Below are 16,551 nucleotides of genomic sequence, written 5' to 3'. Positions count from 1 at the left end.
CCGATCTCGTCTTCCGAATTTACGAATGATTCTGCAAGGTCAGACAAACCGCGAGTCTTACCTTCCTCCTGTTCCAAATCTTCCTTGCTCGCGTCTTTCTTCTCTTCGCCGTTTAACGAGTCCATACTGCCCTTGTGACTCTCGTCCTTAAATGCGCGGTTTTTGTGACTGCCGTACGACTTGTTGCTGTTGAAAGGATATTCGAGTAAGGTACGGCTCTTAACAACATTGCCTGAGATACGTGAGCGTTTAATGAAACACCTAACCGACCTGATAGTGTCGTCCTCGTTCTGATTAATGTAATCGTTGTCCAATCTATAATCGTGGTGGTTTATTGAATTCGCGATAACCTTCGTATTGTTCATGCACAGCTTGCCTCGCTTCAGTTTGTTCTTCAGGTCTCCTTCGGGAGGGAAATCAAATTCGACATATTAATTTTACTATGCAGTACCGTTTTTATCTTTTTGAAATTTAATAGCCGGCAAATACATATCTCTAAATCTTCAATGAAAACAGTTGCATAATGGTCTTTTATCTTTCGATTAATTCTCGTAAAGTTACAGTCTTCTGCAACAGCTTCTCAAAAGTATTTCAAATGAATAACGTACGTTGAACATGATTTCATGTATCGATAAGTAACCCGACACATTATGCAATTTCTGTCAGCCAAAGACGCCACAATACGGATTATCATGATTATAGTTATGGAAGAGTTGTACTTCGTTTCCGACACGCTTACCATGAATGGTAAATTCCATCCCGTCGCCAATGGCAACCTCAAGCTGATTAAGCTCTTTGGCGCTCTTCTTGTCTCTGTATGCGTCCAATTCTCCATCTGCAAGATCTAGGTCCCCATCGCGATCAATCCCATCTGCACAGTCACACAAAATCTCTAACCCGCCCTTATTAGGTAATTCGTATCGGAAAACAAATCGGAACGCGCTGAAAAATTATGCGCAATGCTGTACAGATAAAACTTGGTTCACTGTATATACAGGCCCATCCACACACGTGCGCGATTGTTTTCCATCGCGATTCCCAACACGTCAAATTGAGGAATCAGATCAAATTAGTAACATGATCGTGTTGTTCGCATGCAATCGTATATGGTGTCAATTATGTCGAGTGGTACCACCAGTGACCCGATCCGGTTCGAGACGGTGTGTCAACGATTTACAATGTAGATGCTTTGTGCGTTGATACTTGCTGCATTGACAAATTTGACATTAATTTTGCTAATGGTAGTTTCGAAACAGCCAAACTCATCGAAGTTAGATTGCTCTATTGTCGCGCATTGAATGTAGCCTTTTAAAAATACGTGAAAGATATTTCAAAATCGCTTCCATATTTCAATATTTGTTAAAAAGACTTTTTTTGGGGGGGGGGGATCGATCGAAAAATTAATTAACCGAGAATTTTAAGTTTACAGCGGTTTGCTGTGAACAAAAATGCAGCGCGCATCATGTGATTTCTTATGTACATGTCTAATTCTGCTTAATGGTAAATTGTTAATATTCGCATCTTGGACGAACTTCATCACCATTGAAGTTACGTAGTAAAATGCGTTCCCAAAGTAAAATGCATAGCAACGTATAACTGCCAGGCAGCTAATCAGCGAAACAAAACTTAATTTGCGTTTAATCCCACCGTGCATTAAATACACACTGAACTAATTGACTCTGCCTTATTTTCGCTAATTATTGCATAAAATTCTTATCAAAAATATTATTAAATTCAAAGCTAATTCTGAGCTAATTGTAATTAATTTAAGGATAGAGCGTTTATTATTCGTATCAAATTATAAATAAAATTTCATTATAATGCAGTACGACGATTTTAATGGAGCATAATAGCGAACCAAGTAAAATTTATCGAGTCTGCATAATAAATCGAATGTACCAGTCGACGTATATACGCTTTACGAGCTCTACGTTAGAATTGATACAACATATTGTTTAGAAATGATCGTAAAATCAATGAAAGAAACGTAAAACGACATAAAGAGTAAGTAAATGCCGTTGAAAGGTAATTTCGAGCAACAAAAAAAAAATACGATCGAATCTGTCGTCCGCTCTGTTCATCGTTCATAGCTTGTCATCACGCGTGATCTATTACATCGGTCGCCGACTGGCACCAGCAAAACGTGTGAAAGAAGTGTAAAGCAAAAACTGAAAGACAGTGCCACGAACTACACAGCGCACACAGCAAGCGATCTGATTGGATATAAACCTTCTTTCCAACTGTTGGACGGTCCCTCACCTGGCGCCTGATCGGATATCTGATTGGTGAGTTTGGCTCGCATCAACTTCAAAAAATCAAGGATATTTCGCTTGATCCACTTAATGAAACGCGCTATTCGATCGATCGCCTCCGCGATCTTGTTCGTGTCGTTGTCCGCAGTCGGGGCCGATAGATTCGATGAGCCGAAGTTGCTCAGCAACAGAGCTAAGAAGAGATTCAGGACCTGTTTCGTGGAAATACAACACGATTAATCTTCGGCGCGTAGGAAATAATTTAATTGGCACGCAAAAATTTGCGGTGTTCCTTACATCGGCTTGAAAACTTATGCCGTTAACAACATTCCGCCCTTTGTACTTACGACCAAGTTACCGATGACGACGGTGGCCAAGAAGAATGGTATACAGGAGACGTCACCGACCAGCATGCAGTCCCACATAGACTCGATCCACTCCCCGCACAACACTCGGAAAACGATCATAAAGGAGTGCATGAAGTCCGTGAAGTTCCATCTAGGTAGATCACCGTCCGGAAAGTAGTCGACGTGATCGATGTAATTCTTGCCGAAGAGCTGCATACCCATCACGGCGAAGATGAAGATGATGATGCACAACACGAACGTCAGATTACCCAGCGCGCCCACCGTTCTGCCCATAATGGAGATGAGCAGATTCAACGTAGGCCACGATTTAGCCAGCTTGAACACTCTCAACTGAAAGAAATCATATTTTTGACAACTCGCGCGATTGCTCTTAGGATAGTTACGAGAAGCTCGTCGAACAATGCAAAGGGAGGGAGAGACTCACCAATCTGAAGGACCGTAGTACCGACAGACCTTGCACACCCTCGAGACCCAACTCCAAAAGCGAAAGGGCGACGATGATAAAATCGAAAATATTCCAGCCCTCTTGAAAATAATATTTTGGGCTCATCGCCATCAGTTTCATAGTCGCTTCGATACCGAACGTCGCCGTGAAGAACTAGAATTTGAATCGGTTTGTCAACATACTCGCAAATTAGTAGATTTGTGCGACATATATTATTTTTCTGTAACAATGTACCGTACTTGTACCGCGTGTACGGCAGTACTCACGTAATTGCCAGACTTGAGTACTTTTTCCATGTCTTTATCCATGTCGTGGTGATCCAATGCCATGAAGAGCGTATTGACGACGATGCAAAGTGTGATAAAGAGTTCTACGAACGGATCAAAGACCAACAGGGAGATGTACTTTTGAATCTCGAGCCAGAGCCAACAGCAATCCCAGACGCAAAAGATGTCGATACAACGATACATTCCGGCCACTAACTTGTCCTTGAACGTAGGTTCTTCATCGTCGTCTGTCGGAAAGTAATAGGTCGAAACTGTAACGCGCGTTAGTAATTTTGTCTGGCACCACTCTTTTTGGGGAAAGAGGTTTTTCTTTGGTCAGGCTCATTCTTCGAGATCACAGATTATATTTACAGGCAGGCAGACAAGCAGTTAGGCATGGCGCGAAATTGAAAATGACATACTGAATAATGAATCGCGTAAATCTGGATAAACGTACTTAATACCATAGTCGCAAAATATCTGAAAGTCAAACGTTTCTTAATTTGGTTTTTTGTCAATTCTGACATTACTACATTAACGTTGTGCTGTTTTCGCAAATTACAAAGGTTTACGAGTATTTTACTTGTAAAAATTGATACAATATAATTGGATAAATTGTAGTTAATATATTTCGTACGGTATATACACATTCACGCAAGTCGCAAATATAAAATTGAAAATGATAAAATTTAAACAAATAATGTCGTGCATTAGCGACGCGAATAATGTGCAATGCGACATAATTACATTATAGCATGCGCGCGAACTCAACATTATTACAGTTTTACGTATGTACACACAAAAATGAGAGCCTCATTTTTTAATACTTTCGCCACATGAAAGATTATGAAGCCATTTCATTGTTTTTTCTTTCTTAAAATCGACAGTCAAAATCAACTATTATTGTACAAGTTATATTAAATATTAAACTTGGGGTATACGAATTTCTGTCTGTGTTTCTAAAAGGTATGTTTCTATGGTGGCGAAAGAATTAAATGTTGTAATATAAGCAATGAACGACAACCAAACTTCAACATAATCGCGCGAAATTCTTCTCAACTCAAATATTTTACAATGAAACACAGTTAACAAACAATATCACGCACGGCTGTACATTTTTCAAACAAAGCGGTGGTTTTGTGCGGTCTTCCGTAACATATTCTGTTTTCACGCGGATGCTTACGTCAACAAAATTTATAGACGTAGCGCTGTAGCGAAAGTGTGATTTACAGCTTTACGTGCAAAAATTCGAAACTACGCCAGGTGATCAAATATCTTTCGCAAAAACTAACAACGCGCAGTTGAAAAAACTCGTTTCTATTTTCGGAATATGCTGATCTTGCCGTATTGTGCACCCGAGACAAACACGATAGTGCCCTTCAACGCGGTGGTGATGCAGGTGCAAAAATATCGAAAGTTTAACCAAAATCGCTGCAGTTTCGTATCGGAAATCAAAGATAACTGAGATTTCTCAATCATCGATGAGAATGAAAGAATGTCCAGAATTACTTAACAGAAATGTTATTCTTATTTTAATTCATGAAGAAAGAGAATGACGGAAGAAAGGGGGAAATAAGCTAATAGTAAATGAAATACAAAATTAATATTGCATACCGGATATTTTTGTATAAATATACATATTAATTTAAGTGATAAAATAATGTAATATGTAGGATGAAAGGAAACATTTTGACAACGCAACATTTTCGAGAGATTTATCTTCTGTATTACCGAGCATTAGTCACGATTTATCGACGATTGAGACAATCTGAAAAAAATGGAAGCATGAAGCGACCAGGATCGTGCAGCTGCGGCGAAAGTGGTAATCTGTGTCACATCGCAGGAAACGAGCAAACTCTGTTTCCCCAAAAACTGCTCTCACAAACCGCCCTCAAGGGCCCGCGGGCCGCAATCGTGTCTTTTTTTTCTCGTCGCATCACGCTGCTCAGAGAGAGAGAGAGAGAGAGAGAGAGAGGCAATGTCCTGCGTTTTATGTTATTCGCCATTAGTATGCTCGCTCTCCATTTAGCAAATCGCTGAGACGTATATCGAGCCATCGTATGTAGCAAACCGCATCAATTTACACGCCATGCTCAATCGTAAACTAAAGTACGTATAAGGAACACGAGCGTGATCTTAGCTGCGTCGGCTGGGATGAAAATTAAAAATGAAATCTGTTCGTTCTACTATGTATGTACAAGGCGCGCGGCCCAGAGATGTCCAGCAAAAGAGTATGTCAACGCAAGGGAGTAGTATGGCGAGAGATTTTTCAAAACCACACTGTACATCGAACGGCAGGCTGCTCACACGATAAACAAGATATATATATATATATATATATATATATACATTTGCGATAGGAATGAACAGAAGAGAGAAACTGAAGGGAGAAACTTGGAGGAAACTTGATGAAAGATATGCGGAAAGGGACGCGACATTACCTCCTTGTTCCGGCGTCTGGCTCTGGCGACCGGCGGCTTGCTCGATTATGTCGTTCAACACCATTACATCTGCGCAAGAATGATAAAGTTCCAAGTAAGTTCGATTGCTTGGCAGCGCCTGGAGCTATTCGCTAACTAGTTCGCAATCTCACCCTTCATGTCGACCACGGTGTGCTGTTGAGACGGTTCGATAAACGGATTGTCTTGTTGCTTGGTCTTGCCCGTGGGATCCTGCTCCAGATCGGAAGTCTCCTGAAAATTTCAAACGACTGTAAACACCGTCCTGGAGATCGCTACGTTCCGCGCCGCGCGTAATGTTTCACGCAAGATATCGCTAGGATCGGTACGATCGACAAGAATTGAAATTGACAAGGAAACACGGGCGTACGTTCCACGAAGCGAGGATTCGACGTTTCCCTCAATTTAACAGGCTACGAAATATTCTATCGTCAAATTGGGTCCCCGCAAGGATGTCTTCCTAATTAAAGGGATCACTTACGAAATGATAAGTTTTCTGATTGGTGTCCGTAACGTGGCCGTTGGCCGGCGTCGTCTGTTTGTTGTTCCTATTCCTGAGGATCTGCTCTTGCTTGGTGATCTGCTTTCCGATGCTGTCGATGCCGCGGATACCGGGGAAGGCCAGGTCACCGTGGGATGTGTAGGAGAGCCGCGAGGCGTGCGAGGTGTAGGACGAGTGACGCGAGCCGAGATTCGCGTAGTACACCGGCACCACGATCGTGCCGTTCTCCTCGGACATGGGTGTGACCGCGTTCGAGTCGTCGGCGTAGGGCAGGTGTTCCTGGGCGTCCAGGTACGTCGACAGCACGAGGGGCTTGCGGTCGCCGCCCGGCGGTACGAAGCATCGGCCGCGACCGTTGCGTATCGTGAATTGGTGGCTGCCACGGCTGCTGCGGCGCAGATTGAACGGTGAGCCGGGTAGGCTCAGGCTCGCCTGGAATTACAACAAAGCGGGCCACCGCTTTTCTCTCTCTCTTCTCTCTCTCTCTCCGTTCTCGGCCCTCTTTTCTGGCAGCCGAAGCGAGGGCCAGCCGGAAAGGCGTCTCTGTCCCCCTCGGCGACGTGATTCCCTTAGGACGATCGTGACATTTCCCGCGAACCATCGATCGCGACCCTGTCGCAACGCTTAACGGATCGAAGAGTCACGAGCTGTAACGCGCCAAGATTTTGGCTGGCGCTGTTCGACATACATTTCTGGCCGTGGTCCTAGCGGCTGAGCGCGGAAGCGATATTTTTAGAGAATCGCAAGATTCACTTATTTAAATTTGGACGATTATACAACGGGTGACTCTTCGAACAAGCTGTTGTTCAACAGTCCCATCTCGTTTCCCTACTTTAACTAATTGATCACGAAACACGACGATTGACGGAGCGATAGTGTAGGCTGCCTATCTAATCGTCTTCTAAGTAAACCGCAATTAATCCTTCCAGTGATACGCGCGACGCCGATCGTTCCTCGCAATTAATTAAAAGAGATAAGATTGATCGCTCAACGAGACTTGTTTCCTCGATCAAGTTCCTCGCGGTGATCGTTGCTACGCAAAGCTCGCGACGCGATCGATCATCGGTGGTGATCATCCGCGACTCGACTCAGGAGCGGAAATCCGTGAGGATGTACGGGCGCGTGATAGCATGCGCGACTTGCCAGACATCGCCTGAGAAGTGCGAGTCGTAACGCGCGAGATATCGATGAATGGCGTCTCGAGGATGAGCACTATGAGATCGGATCCTATGGTGCTATTTAGTGTACGTACGGTCGGTGCTGACAGACACACGTCGTGACACACGTACCTTCCGCAGGCTTTCCTGGTAGGCATAAGTAAACTGGCCATTAGCGGCGCGAGGGACCTTAAGAAAAAAACAAGAAAAGATATCTCCTACCAAACGGCTCGTAACGTGATCTAATGTGTACACCAACGAGGCACTCGAAATAGGAATGGAGTAATAATCACATAACACTTGCAGAAGCAACATATAACGCAATTGTAGATGGAGAGGTGAAGAGAAAGAGAAGGGGAGAATAAAGAAAAATACGGCTTGTACAAGAGAATAATCTTTATATCGCGGGGAGGGTGTGCGAGTAGAGAAAACTATCGAATCTAGTAAGGATCTAGTAAATGTGTAGAGACACGAAGATCGGCGGTTTACGTCCGCGATCCAATTGCGTCAATTAGAGCGATACGTATTAGCATACTTGATGGGAACATTGTCCAATTGTTCACGTTACCTCTTAATTCGAGACTTGCTTGTTTGTCCGACAAAGAGAGACGGATAGAGAAGTTAGTTCGACATTCCGAAATTTTCGTGTCAGGCAAATTGCGTTTAGAGCATCGGTATTAGGCAATCGGCCGATATAGTTCGTATCTCCGCCAGCCATTTTAATCGTATACTAAGCATATACTTCTCTGCATGCATGGCACCGTAAAATAGGATTGAAATGTATGTCCAGTATGCGCCGTGTCGTTATACGGCCGAAATTCACTGTTCCGCGCGTTAACGCGCAATCGCAGGATCGAGGCAGCGATATTCGACACATTGTGAAACTGGAATTTACGATACAACTAGGGCGAATGATTAAACGAGAGGGTGACAGGTTCTATGCGGTAAAGCCACCTATCCAAAGGGTCATGGTATAATGCGAGCAGTCGAGATACGCAGCGAGTCCCAAAAAAGATTTGTGCGAGTAGCAGGGCTTTCATCGAGCTTTGGAATTGACAGTTTCTTCGTGCAACATTCGATCGACGTAGCGAAGATGCAATCGTTAAAATGCCGCGAGTAATTGCATGGATCTGGCAACTTCAATTTTTCTCGTATATTTGACAAACACGTGGATGACTTTTTTGGGACATCCTATATACGCCAAGCATGCTACGGAGCGGCGGATAGGAAGGCTCGACTCGTCGCAATGTTTTTTCCTTTTCTTTTTTTCTTGCGTGTTAAAGATACAGGATTGTGATGTCAAGACATAGGTACTTTATCTCGATCTGACTGCGCCTATTTTCCTAATACGCGAATTACAATTAGGAAGGACACACTCTCTGTCGAATGTATTTACTTTCGATTATCTATTTGATACCTGTGGACCAACGGTAATAAATTATCACCAAGCTCGCCTGATCGCCTAGGTATACACTCGCCACTGAGTTCGCCCTAACGATCTGAGAAGCTCCTCACCATCAGCCGAGCTAGTAAATGTAAATACGTCATCATTTGAATCCTGTGTTCCGGAAAATGGTGATTTCGAGCTGACAGGAAGCAGCGGATATTTCGAATTTCGTGATTTCAATTGTAGACTATCGACGAGTCGAGTCGGATCGAATAGCCTCGCATAAGTTGCTCTCGTAGGAGCGAGGTCGGAGGGGGGGGGGGGAGGATCGTGAAGGTTGATAACAGGGCCAACACGATAGATTACGTCAAGACGACGCGTAAGAAGGTCGATATGTATATGTATATATCGTACGTCGTCCAGCCGGATACTTACGGCGCTGACTTTCCGCACTTTATTGGCAGCGCTGTGGTTGTTGTTGATCTGCTTGATGTGCCTCTGGTCGCCGGCGGACTCGATCGAACGTATGCTCATCTTCTCCTTATTGTTGTCGTCGTTGCCCTTCTCCTGGCCGACGAACAGCTCGTAGCTGTGACACGAGAAATCCGACGGGGATTTGACGATCTGGTCCGCAGCCTCCGCGGCGGCGACCGCAGCCTGCGCCGCGGCTTCCCGCGCCGCAGCATGCGCCGCGAGCTTGTTCTCCTTCGCTATTGCAGCTTCCTCGGCTTCCTGTCAACATTCGTCGATCGCGTCAGTCATTTCGATTAAAATTTCGCGAGATAACGAATTCGTCTCTCAAGAAAGACTCGTCCAAAATGGACTCCAGTGTCACTCACCCTCATAGCTTCTTCCTCGGCGAGCTCCTCCTCTTCGGCTTTCTTCTGCAACTCGTCGTACGACATCGCGACAATAGCGAGGATCAAGTTGACAAGATAGAAGGACCCAAGGAAGATGATGACGATGAAGAAGAGCATGTGCCACGGTCCGGCCGATCTTAGCACCAGTTGATACAGATTCTCCCAATAATCCTGAGTCATGAGACGAAAGGCAGAGAGCAATGCCCAGCCGAAAGTGTCGAAGCTCGTGTAACCGTAATTCGGATTAGTGCCGAATCCTTGTAAACACGTGTATCCGGGAAGGCACGTCCTGTATTTCGAGGAACATTATTTGTCTGGTGTGCTCTTTGCATCGATATCGCGAACGTATCTCCGGAAAGGCTCTTCCCACTAACGTCGATTGATTCACTCTCAATCGCGATATCAATCTTAAATACGCTTAACTCTAAGAGTATAAATGGAAGCGAATTATCAACTTACCCCGCCCCCGATGAATTTCCGCATAAGGGTATATTTTTAGCCTCGTCCACGTACCAATTACCTGCATAGGAGAAATAACGTTTTAACAATCGGTTATCGGAAATTAATTTTAAAGAAGACTCATTGGTCTTTGTAAAACAACCGTTTGGTACAGGTAGCTGTGTGTAAACGCAGCTTATATTTAAAGGTGTACTACCGAAATGGTTGGATCAAGCAGAATTGTAATCGCGTACTTTGAGAATCTCGTCAAATCGTAGAAAAACAAACGTCACGAAGACTCCATTCTCTCGGACGTTGTCTCGATTCCTGCGCTTTTTACATGCTCTCGGACTTGTGCGCTTTCGAATTTAATTTCACGAAGAACCGCGACTTACTTTCGTTACTATTGAATCGACTCCAGCTCTCGTGGGTGAGATTACCCCAGGAGCCGTCCTCAGGAAAGTTCTTTATACATTTTTGCGTGAGGACCCCCATGTAAATCTGAAGACCCATCAGCGCAAAGACGGAGAGGGAGAACATCGTCAGGATTATCACATCGCGCAGGTTCTTCACGGATTCTATCACAGCGCCGACAATGGTTTTCAGACCTAGACAACGAGAACAGAATGACAGTAGGTTCATAGCGGCAAAATACGCGGCAACGGCAGCGGCGACCTGAAGAAGTACCGATCGACTTGTCGTGCGAGAACAGGCTCGGTCGAGGCAGGCATATGGATAAAGTGCGAAATGCGAAATGAGTATCTTTTTTCGAAATAACTCTATCGAGAAAGAAAAGAAAAGAATTTTAAACTCGAAATTCAATTTGTGAAATGGAGAAGAGCATCACGACGCACACGATTTTATGGATAGCGACATGGAAATTTGTTTAATATCATATTCAGACGAGAGACCTGTTCGATGCGCGAGCTACAGCTTACGAGATGAAAAATGGAACATGTAAAGGTCATCAGAAGCATATTTTTCACGATAAATCGCCTGATATGATATACGATCAAATTCCTCTCTGTCTCCATCCGCGTTTCAAAGCAGTTTCGTGCATCGAGTTGGTTTCGCGAGATCGCGGCGAAAATACGGAAAAATAGGGAGCGAGCCCGGACCGATGTAAAGAGAATCGGATTTGTCGGGATAAATATTGAATACGGAATGTGTACTCCGAGAATACCGAGTGACAAACGGAACGATGATGCGAAGGGCGATACAAGCTGCAGTGAGATGGAACTAGTTGTGGATGTGTGATGAGATACGGAAGACGTACACAACGATCGCGGCAAGTGTTGTCTAGAACCAACTATGTATTTGCGTCTACGATCACTTCTATATTCTAAGCATACCTGGTACAATAGCGACAGTCTTCAAGGCTCGGAGGACTCGAAAGGTCCTGAGAGCGGCAAGGTTGCCTAGATCTATGCCCATCGTCACATAACTGCAATACACCCGAACATCACACACATTACAGTGATACAAACAAAAAGGTAAAACAAGTTAGAGAAAATCGGGGCGGGGTTACGTAGTTACGCAAACGGTTACTCGCTACTTTTCCTATTTCCTACCAAAAAATCTGCACGAACTGCAATGTGTATCGTAAGGTAGCTATTACTGCATGCACGATTCAGTGTAACATGCCGCGTATAACTTGCCACGGGTTTCGAGATTGTTTTTTCCAACGTATCTTCTAAGCTCGCTTATTCTCGTCAATTTTTCTCCCATGGAGATCCGATTCAATTATATTTTCAACACTGCCATATACAAATTTATAATATGTTACTCTTTATTTTTGCAACGAAAAAAAACCAGTCGTTTGAATTCCGGTTCTCCCACTTGAAAAATACAGTGCGCATTAAAAAATTTCAAGAGTTTGCTCCAACAAGTACTTTTATAATTTTAACAAGCTCCACTTTTGAAGTAGGATAAAACCTGTCCGAGTCTTTTTCCAATATTGTTGGTTTCTTTGTGAAAATGGAAGAAGGTAGACAATTATTTTGACAAAAATAGCGATATCTCAAGTATTATGAAAGATCGCTGAATCTCGTGGCACGCGATCGGCTATGTTACGAGCCGCAGTCGAGTACTCGTTTATCGAGTGAAACGTATACACGTATCGATCATCTATGAACAATTACTGAAGTAAGAATGTATGTATATAGATATGTACTAAACTACAACAATTAGTCAACTGACTCATCGACTCGACGTAAGTGTACTAATGTCTAATCAACGTATTACGAATGGCAATTAAGAACTCCTTGTTTAAGATCACTAGAAGAGACAAGAAATAATACTATCCCTATCTAGATGAACTAATTTAAGTACTTAAAATATATATACACACATATATATATATTTAAGTACACCTCAGAGCGTGTTATGCGTGTATGCTCGTTCGTGTCTGCGTGGATTGTGAGACGTAATGAACGAAGATCGAATATATACACATATAAGTATATAATCGATGCTACGAAAGTCTTACGTTAGCGTACTCAACGGATCTAGCGGAGAGGTCTACTGTCATAACCTGGAAAGATCTAACTTGATACTAATTAACGTTTTCGTGAATAATTTCGATACGCGAACTTCCGGTCTAAAATTCTCAATTCAAAAATCGATTTCTCGGCCACCGCATTCGTCATCGTAACACGATTTAGTAATCCATTTCTTTGTTTTTTTTTCATTTCTATTAAGAGTCAATTAATTAGATATTTTATTCGAACGATTTGTAAATATTTTCCGTCACCGCGGTATGTGCCAGAGATTATTTCCAGTTTTTATAGTCCGAAGGAAATAAGGGTGCGATAAATTCTAGTCTTCATAATAACATTTCTTCTTGCGAGGTCGACGTAATTAGCACGGTGTACAATTTATAAAACGAGAGAGAGAGAGAGAGCGATACTTGGTACACTTTCATTAGTTTCCACAGAATCTCCACGACTTTTTCTCGACAAAATGGCGACGATCCCTCTGCCCACCATACTCTACCGTGTACTCCGATTTTTTTTTTATTTTCCCCTTTACTTTTTCTTCCTTCTTGCCTTTCTCTCTTTAAAAAGAATAAGTTTTAACTACTCACGCTAAAGCTATAACTACGAAGTCGAGCCAATTCCATGCATCTCTAAGATAGGTAAAAGGCTGCAGAATGAAACCCCTCGCCATCACCTTAACGGCGGACTCAAATGTGTAGATGCCCGTAAATATCACTCTGAAAACAACAAACACACCGCTCAGCTTTTTAAATGCGTCTCATGTGATTCTCTCTACCATCTAGCGCGCGTAATGTCACGCGTGAACGGTACTCTCGCGCCAAAAGTGTGATCATAGCCATAATTTCAGAGCGCGTAAAAATATTTCCACCGTACATCTCGTAACGATTTTCTATTCCTATAAATATATATATATATATTTGCCATTATAAATTTATGTAAATCTCACAACGTTAGAACTAATCTATAGTAAACTCACACAGAAGCATGCTGGTGATGAAATTACACATTAATTAACATGATCACTTTTGCGAGCGAGACTAATCGCATCTAAACCCGGCGTTAATTTCTGATGTCTATTTCCTGCAGTAATCTATTGGCATCTATTTCGTTGTATAAATTAACTACTACGTGTACTCGCATCTCGGGCACGGTACACGCGAACGAATTGTTCACGCGAGAAACAGTAAATAAAAAAGAATCCCTTATCGCCGTTGGCACAGCCGTAATGTTTCAATTAAACGCGAGGAATACGGTGGAAAAACAAAAGTAATAAAAATCAGGTTTTTGATTCATTTATATTGAAAATTAATGCTTTGACGATGGTTATTTATCTCACTGCTTAAAATGGTTGCGGTACGTTCTCTCAAATTTTGAGACATTCGCGACAATGAAATCCACCGCAAATTTGCATTGCACTGCATGTTGGATCGTTCGCGCGATTTGTTGCCCGTCGCCTAGTGCTATTTCTAGAGAGACTAGTACAAAACTTACCAACGGAATACAATTTATCACAGTGTCTACTCATATATTAGAGCTATAACATGTAGAACATTTCTTGAGGTATCTATACAACACAGGTGATCACGCCGTAAGCCTTCGATGAGATTCTTAAATAAATATCGAGAAACAGCTAAACGTGGCGAGCGAAAGAGACGAGTTAAATTTGGAAACTCAAAAGTAAATAACCGACGGCGATAAACGCATCTCCGGCTTAGGCACATGTCGGTAGACTAACAGCTATATATTAAAATTTGCAATTATTCAGTGGCAAGCTTTTAAGTGTGTATCGTCATCCCAGTCATTGCAGAATGCTTATACATCTTATCTTAGAAAATAAGAATATCTTTGTTCATTTTTCTTACATATTATTTGCAAAGTGTACGACGATGGAATTGATTTGTCGAACTGTTTCCTTGCGTCAAGTATCGAATGTTTCGAAAATCAATATTTGAAAAATAATGTCAAAACAGATAAGCAGGGTCTAATTAGGCGATAATTAAATATCACCATTGAGATGAATTGAACGATATACGTAAATAATTGCATGATAATCGCTGGCGTATTTTGTTATAAATATTAAATGGAATTAATAACGTTATTAATTTCTAACCGATATTAATTTTTAATACGGAATGAAATACCTACTCCTCGAAATTAAAGTCATTCCAAATCAGTGACAGAAAAAACGAAATACAAATTTATATAATTTTGCAAGGGATATTTTAAAAGACTTTTAAAGACTCCGAAGACTTTTTTTAAGGATCCAGATTTAAAGTTACGGTTTTGAAAATGTTAATTATTTTTCAAAGTTACGTAAATGTACAACTTGGTCACGTTCGATCGAAAATGGGGATTTTATTTTGTTGAGTGCATTTTATAGGATTTATTCCAGTGTGAAATTTTTAATTAGTCTCTTGAACAGTTTCGTTTCTAATAAGAGCGAAATAGTTTGCCTTTCCGCGTGATACAGGTAATTCGCTCATCCATCATCGCCGATAGAGTCACGATTCGCAAATGAGGGCGGCGAAAGATACTCACTCGGTGGACTCGATGGTGGGCGTGGTGGGCATGATCATGAGTATACAGTTAACCAATATTGTAGTGATGATGAAGAGGGAAAAGAGCGGGTGAACCAATATGTATATGGCCACGCGCCGTATAGGGTTGAACGGGTCGAGCAACCACATCGCGTCCGTCGCTGAGAATCTGAATATATCCTTTCCCTTGCTAATGACGACGAAGGTCTGTGAACAGACACGCACCACAAAATTCATTCGGTCAGATATTACGGACAAAAGTGCAAAAATAGATAATCCTTCGAGACAGTCGTTTTGTACTTGCGGAACGAACCGTGTGCTTTAAAGACATTAATGGAGGCTTTAATTAAAAAAGATATGCTTCTCGATGAGATCTCGTAGTAAAACAATTATTTCGGTTCAAGTGTAAACAAAGAGATTTCCCGAACGCGATAATTGATATAAAATCAATCGTCCGAGATAACCCGCGAAAAAATATATTTTTCAGGATGAATTTGCGGTTTCCGATTTCTACGCGTTTGTAGAAAATAATAAATGATCTTAATATAGACGTATGGCTTTTAACGCACCATTATAACCGTAAAATAGTTAGTCAAAGCAATTACGAAGTTGAAAGGCAAAGTTTGAAAATAGCTACGCCAGATGCAGCCATGGCGAGCGGCCGCTCTCTCGTTAGCGCCCGCTCTAATGTTCCGCATCTCGCGAAAACTGAGTTCCTCTAAAAGAGTTAAACTAATTAGTGCGTCAATGCCCGGTACCCTTTGATTGTGGTAGAAGGTATCAATATCCTCGAGAGGTGTGGAGGACAACTCGGGTGGAAATTCGTTGTGCAGTCGGACTGGAAGCGGCCCTCCCTGCTCAAACATTGGATCCGGCTGAGGACCTTCGTCCTCGTCCTCGTCGTCATACCGTACCTGCGAACGTAGATCCTCGTAAGATTACTTGTACAGGCGCGCATTTTTCACGCCATATCGTTATCACGGCATTTTGCCTCGGCAAAATGATGCCTCGGAGCTTCGCAGAAAAATATCGCAAGTAATTGAAATGTAAAAGATACATATCATTGTAATTCAAATTGTATCGAGAGAACAGAATTGGTTGAGTGACTGAAACATTCCTTTTGTCGAAGCGAATATGTCAAGGATATATGATGCCGGTGTACGAGGGTGGGGGGTGAAAGAAAATTGACCTCGCCCGCTTATCGTGCTTGAAAATTTGGTGGAAAGTCTTTTTAATGCGTTCTATTATTGTCATCATTTGAGCCGGGTGTGGAGAATCAAATTGGGCCATCGCATATATCACATTTCATATTCGAGTATCAAAAGTAAAAATAATGGAGCAATCGATGATGTAAATATTTCCAAAATACCGATTTCTTCGAC

The 16,551-nt window shown here is 42.4% G+C and overlaps 1 protein-coding gene across 1 annotated transcript in view; it reads right to left on the bottom strand.

Annotated features, from left to right (window-relative positions):
- The window catches only part of LOC105569665 (sodium channel protein para), a 39,733-nt gene that overhangs the window by 16,208 nt on the left and 6,974 nt on the right, over positions 1-16,551 (bottom strand). The window contains exons 4-22 of the mRNA XM_012026303.1: positions 15,928-16,083; positions 15,171-15,376; positions 13,220-13,348; positions 11,487-11,578; positions 10,530-10,742; positions 10,156-10,216; positions 9,676-9,985; positions 9,272-9,568; positions 7,582-7,638; positions 6,272-6,724; positions 5,925-6,021; positions 5,773-5,841; positions 3,332-3,579; positions 3,045-3,218; positions 2,600-2,950; positions 2,260-2,464; positions 740-871; positions 271-403; positions 62-186 (exon numbers count right to left, since the gene is read on the bottom strand). Of these exons, the coding sequence (XP_011881693.1) occupies positions 62-186; positions 271-403; positions 740-871; positions 2,260-2,464; positions 2,600-2,950; positions 3,045-3,218; positions 3,332-3,579; positions 5,773-5,841; positions 5,925-6,021; positions 6,272-6,724; positions 7,582-7,638; positions 9,272-9,568; positions 9,676-9,985; positions 10,156-10,216; positions 10,530-10,742; positions 11,487-11,578; positions 13,220-13,348; positions 15,171-15,376; positions 15,928-16,083 (3,508 nt within the window). The remainder of the gene's footprint in view (positions 1-61; positions 187-270; positions 404-739; positions 872-2,259; positions 2,465-2,599; positions 2,951-3,044; positions 3,219-3,331; positions 3,580-5,772; positions 5,842-5,924; positions 6,022-6,271; positions 6,725-7,581; positions 7,639-9,271; positions 9,569-9,675; positions 9,986-10,155; positions 10,217-10,529; positions 10,743-11,486; positions 11,579-13,219; positions 13,349-15,170; positions 15,377-15,927; positions 16,084-16,551) is intronic.

Source organism: Vollenhovia emeryi, unplaced genomic scaffold, assembly GCF_000949405.1.
Source record: "Vollenhovia emeryi isolate VEMERY1.0 unplaced genomic scaffold, V.emery_V1.0 DF939123.1, whole genome shotgun sequence".
In the NCBI taxonomy this organism is placed as follows: Eukaryota; Metazoa; Arthropoda; class Insecta; order Hymenoptera; family Formicidae; genus Vollenhovia; species Vollenhovia emeryi.
The sequence above is the reverse complement of the archived record's forward strand: the minus strand, read 5'-3'. Positions and strand labels throughout refer to the sequence as shown.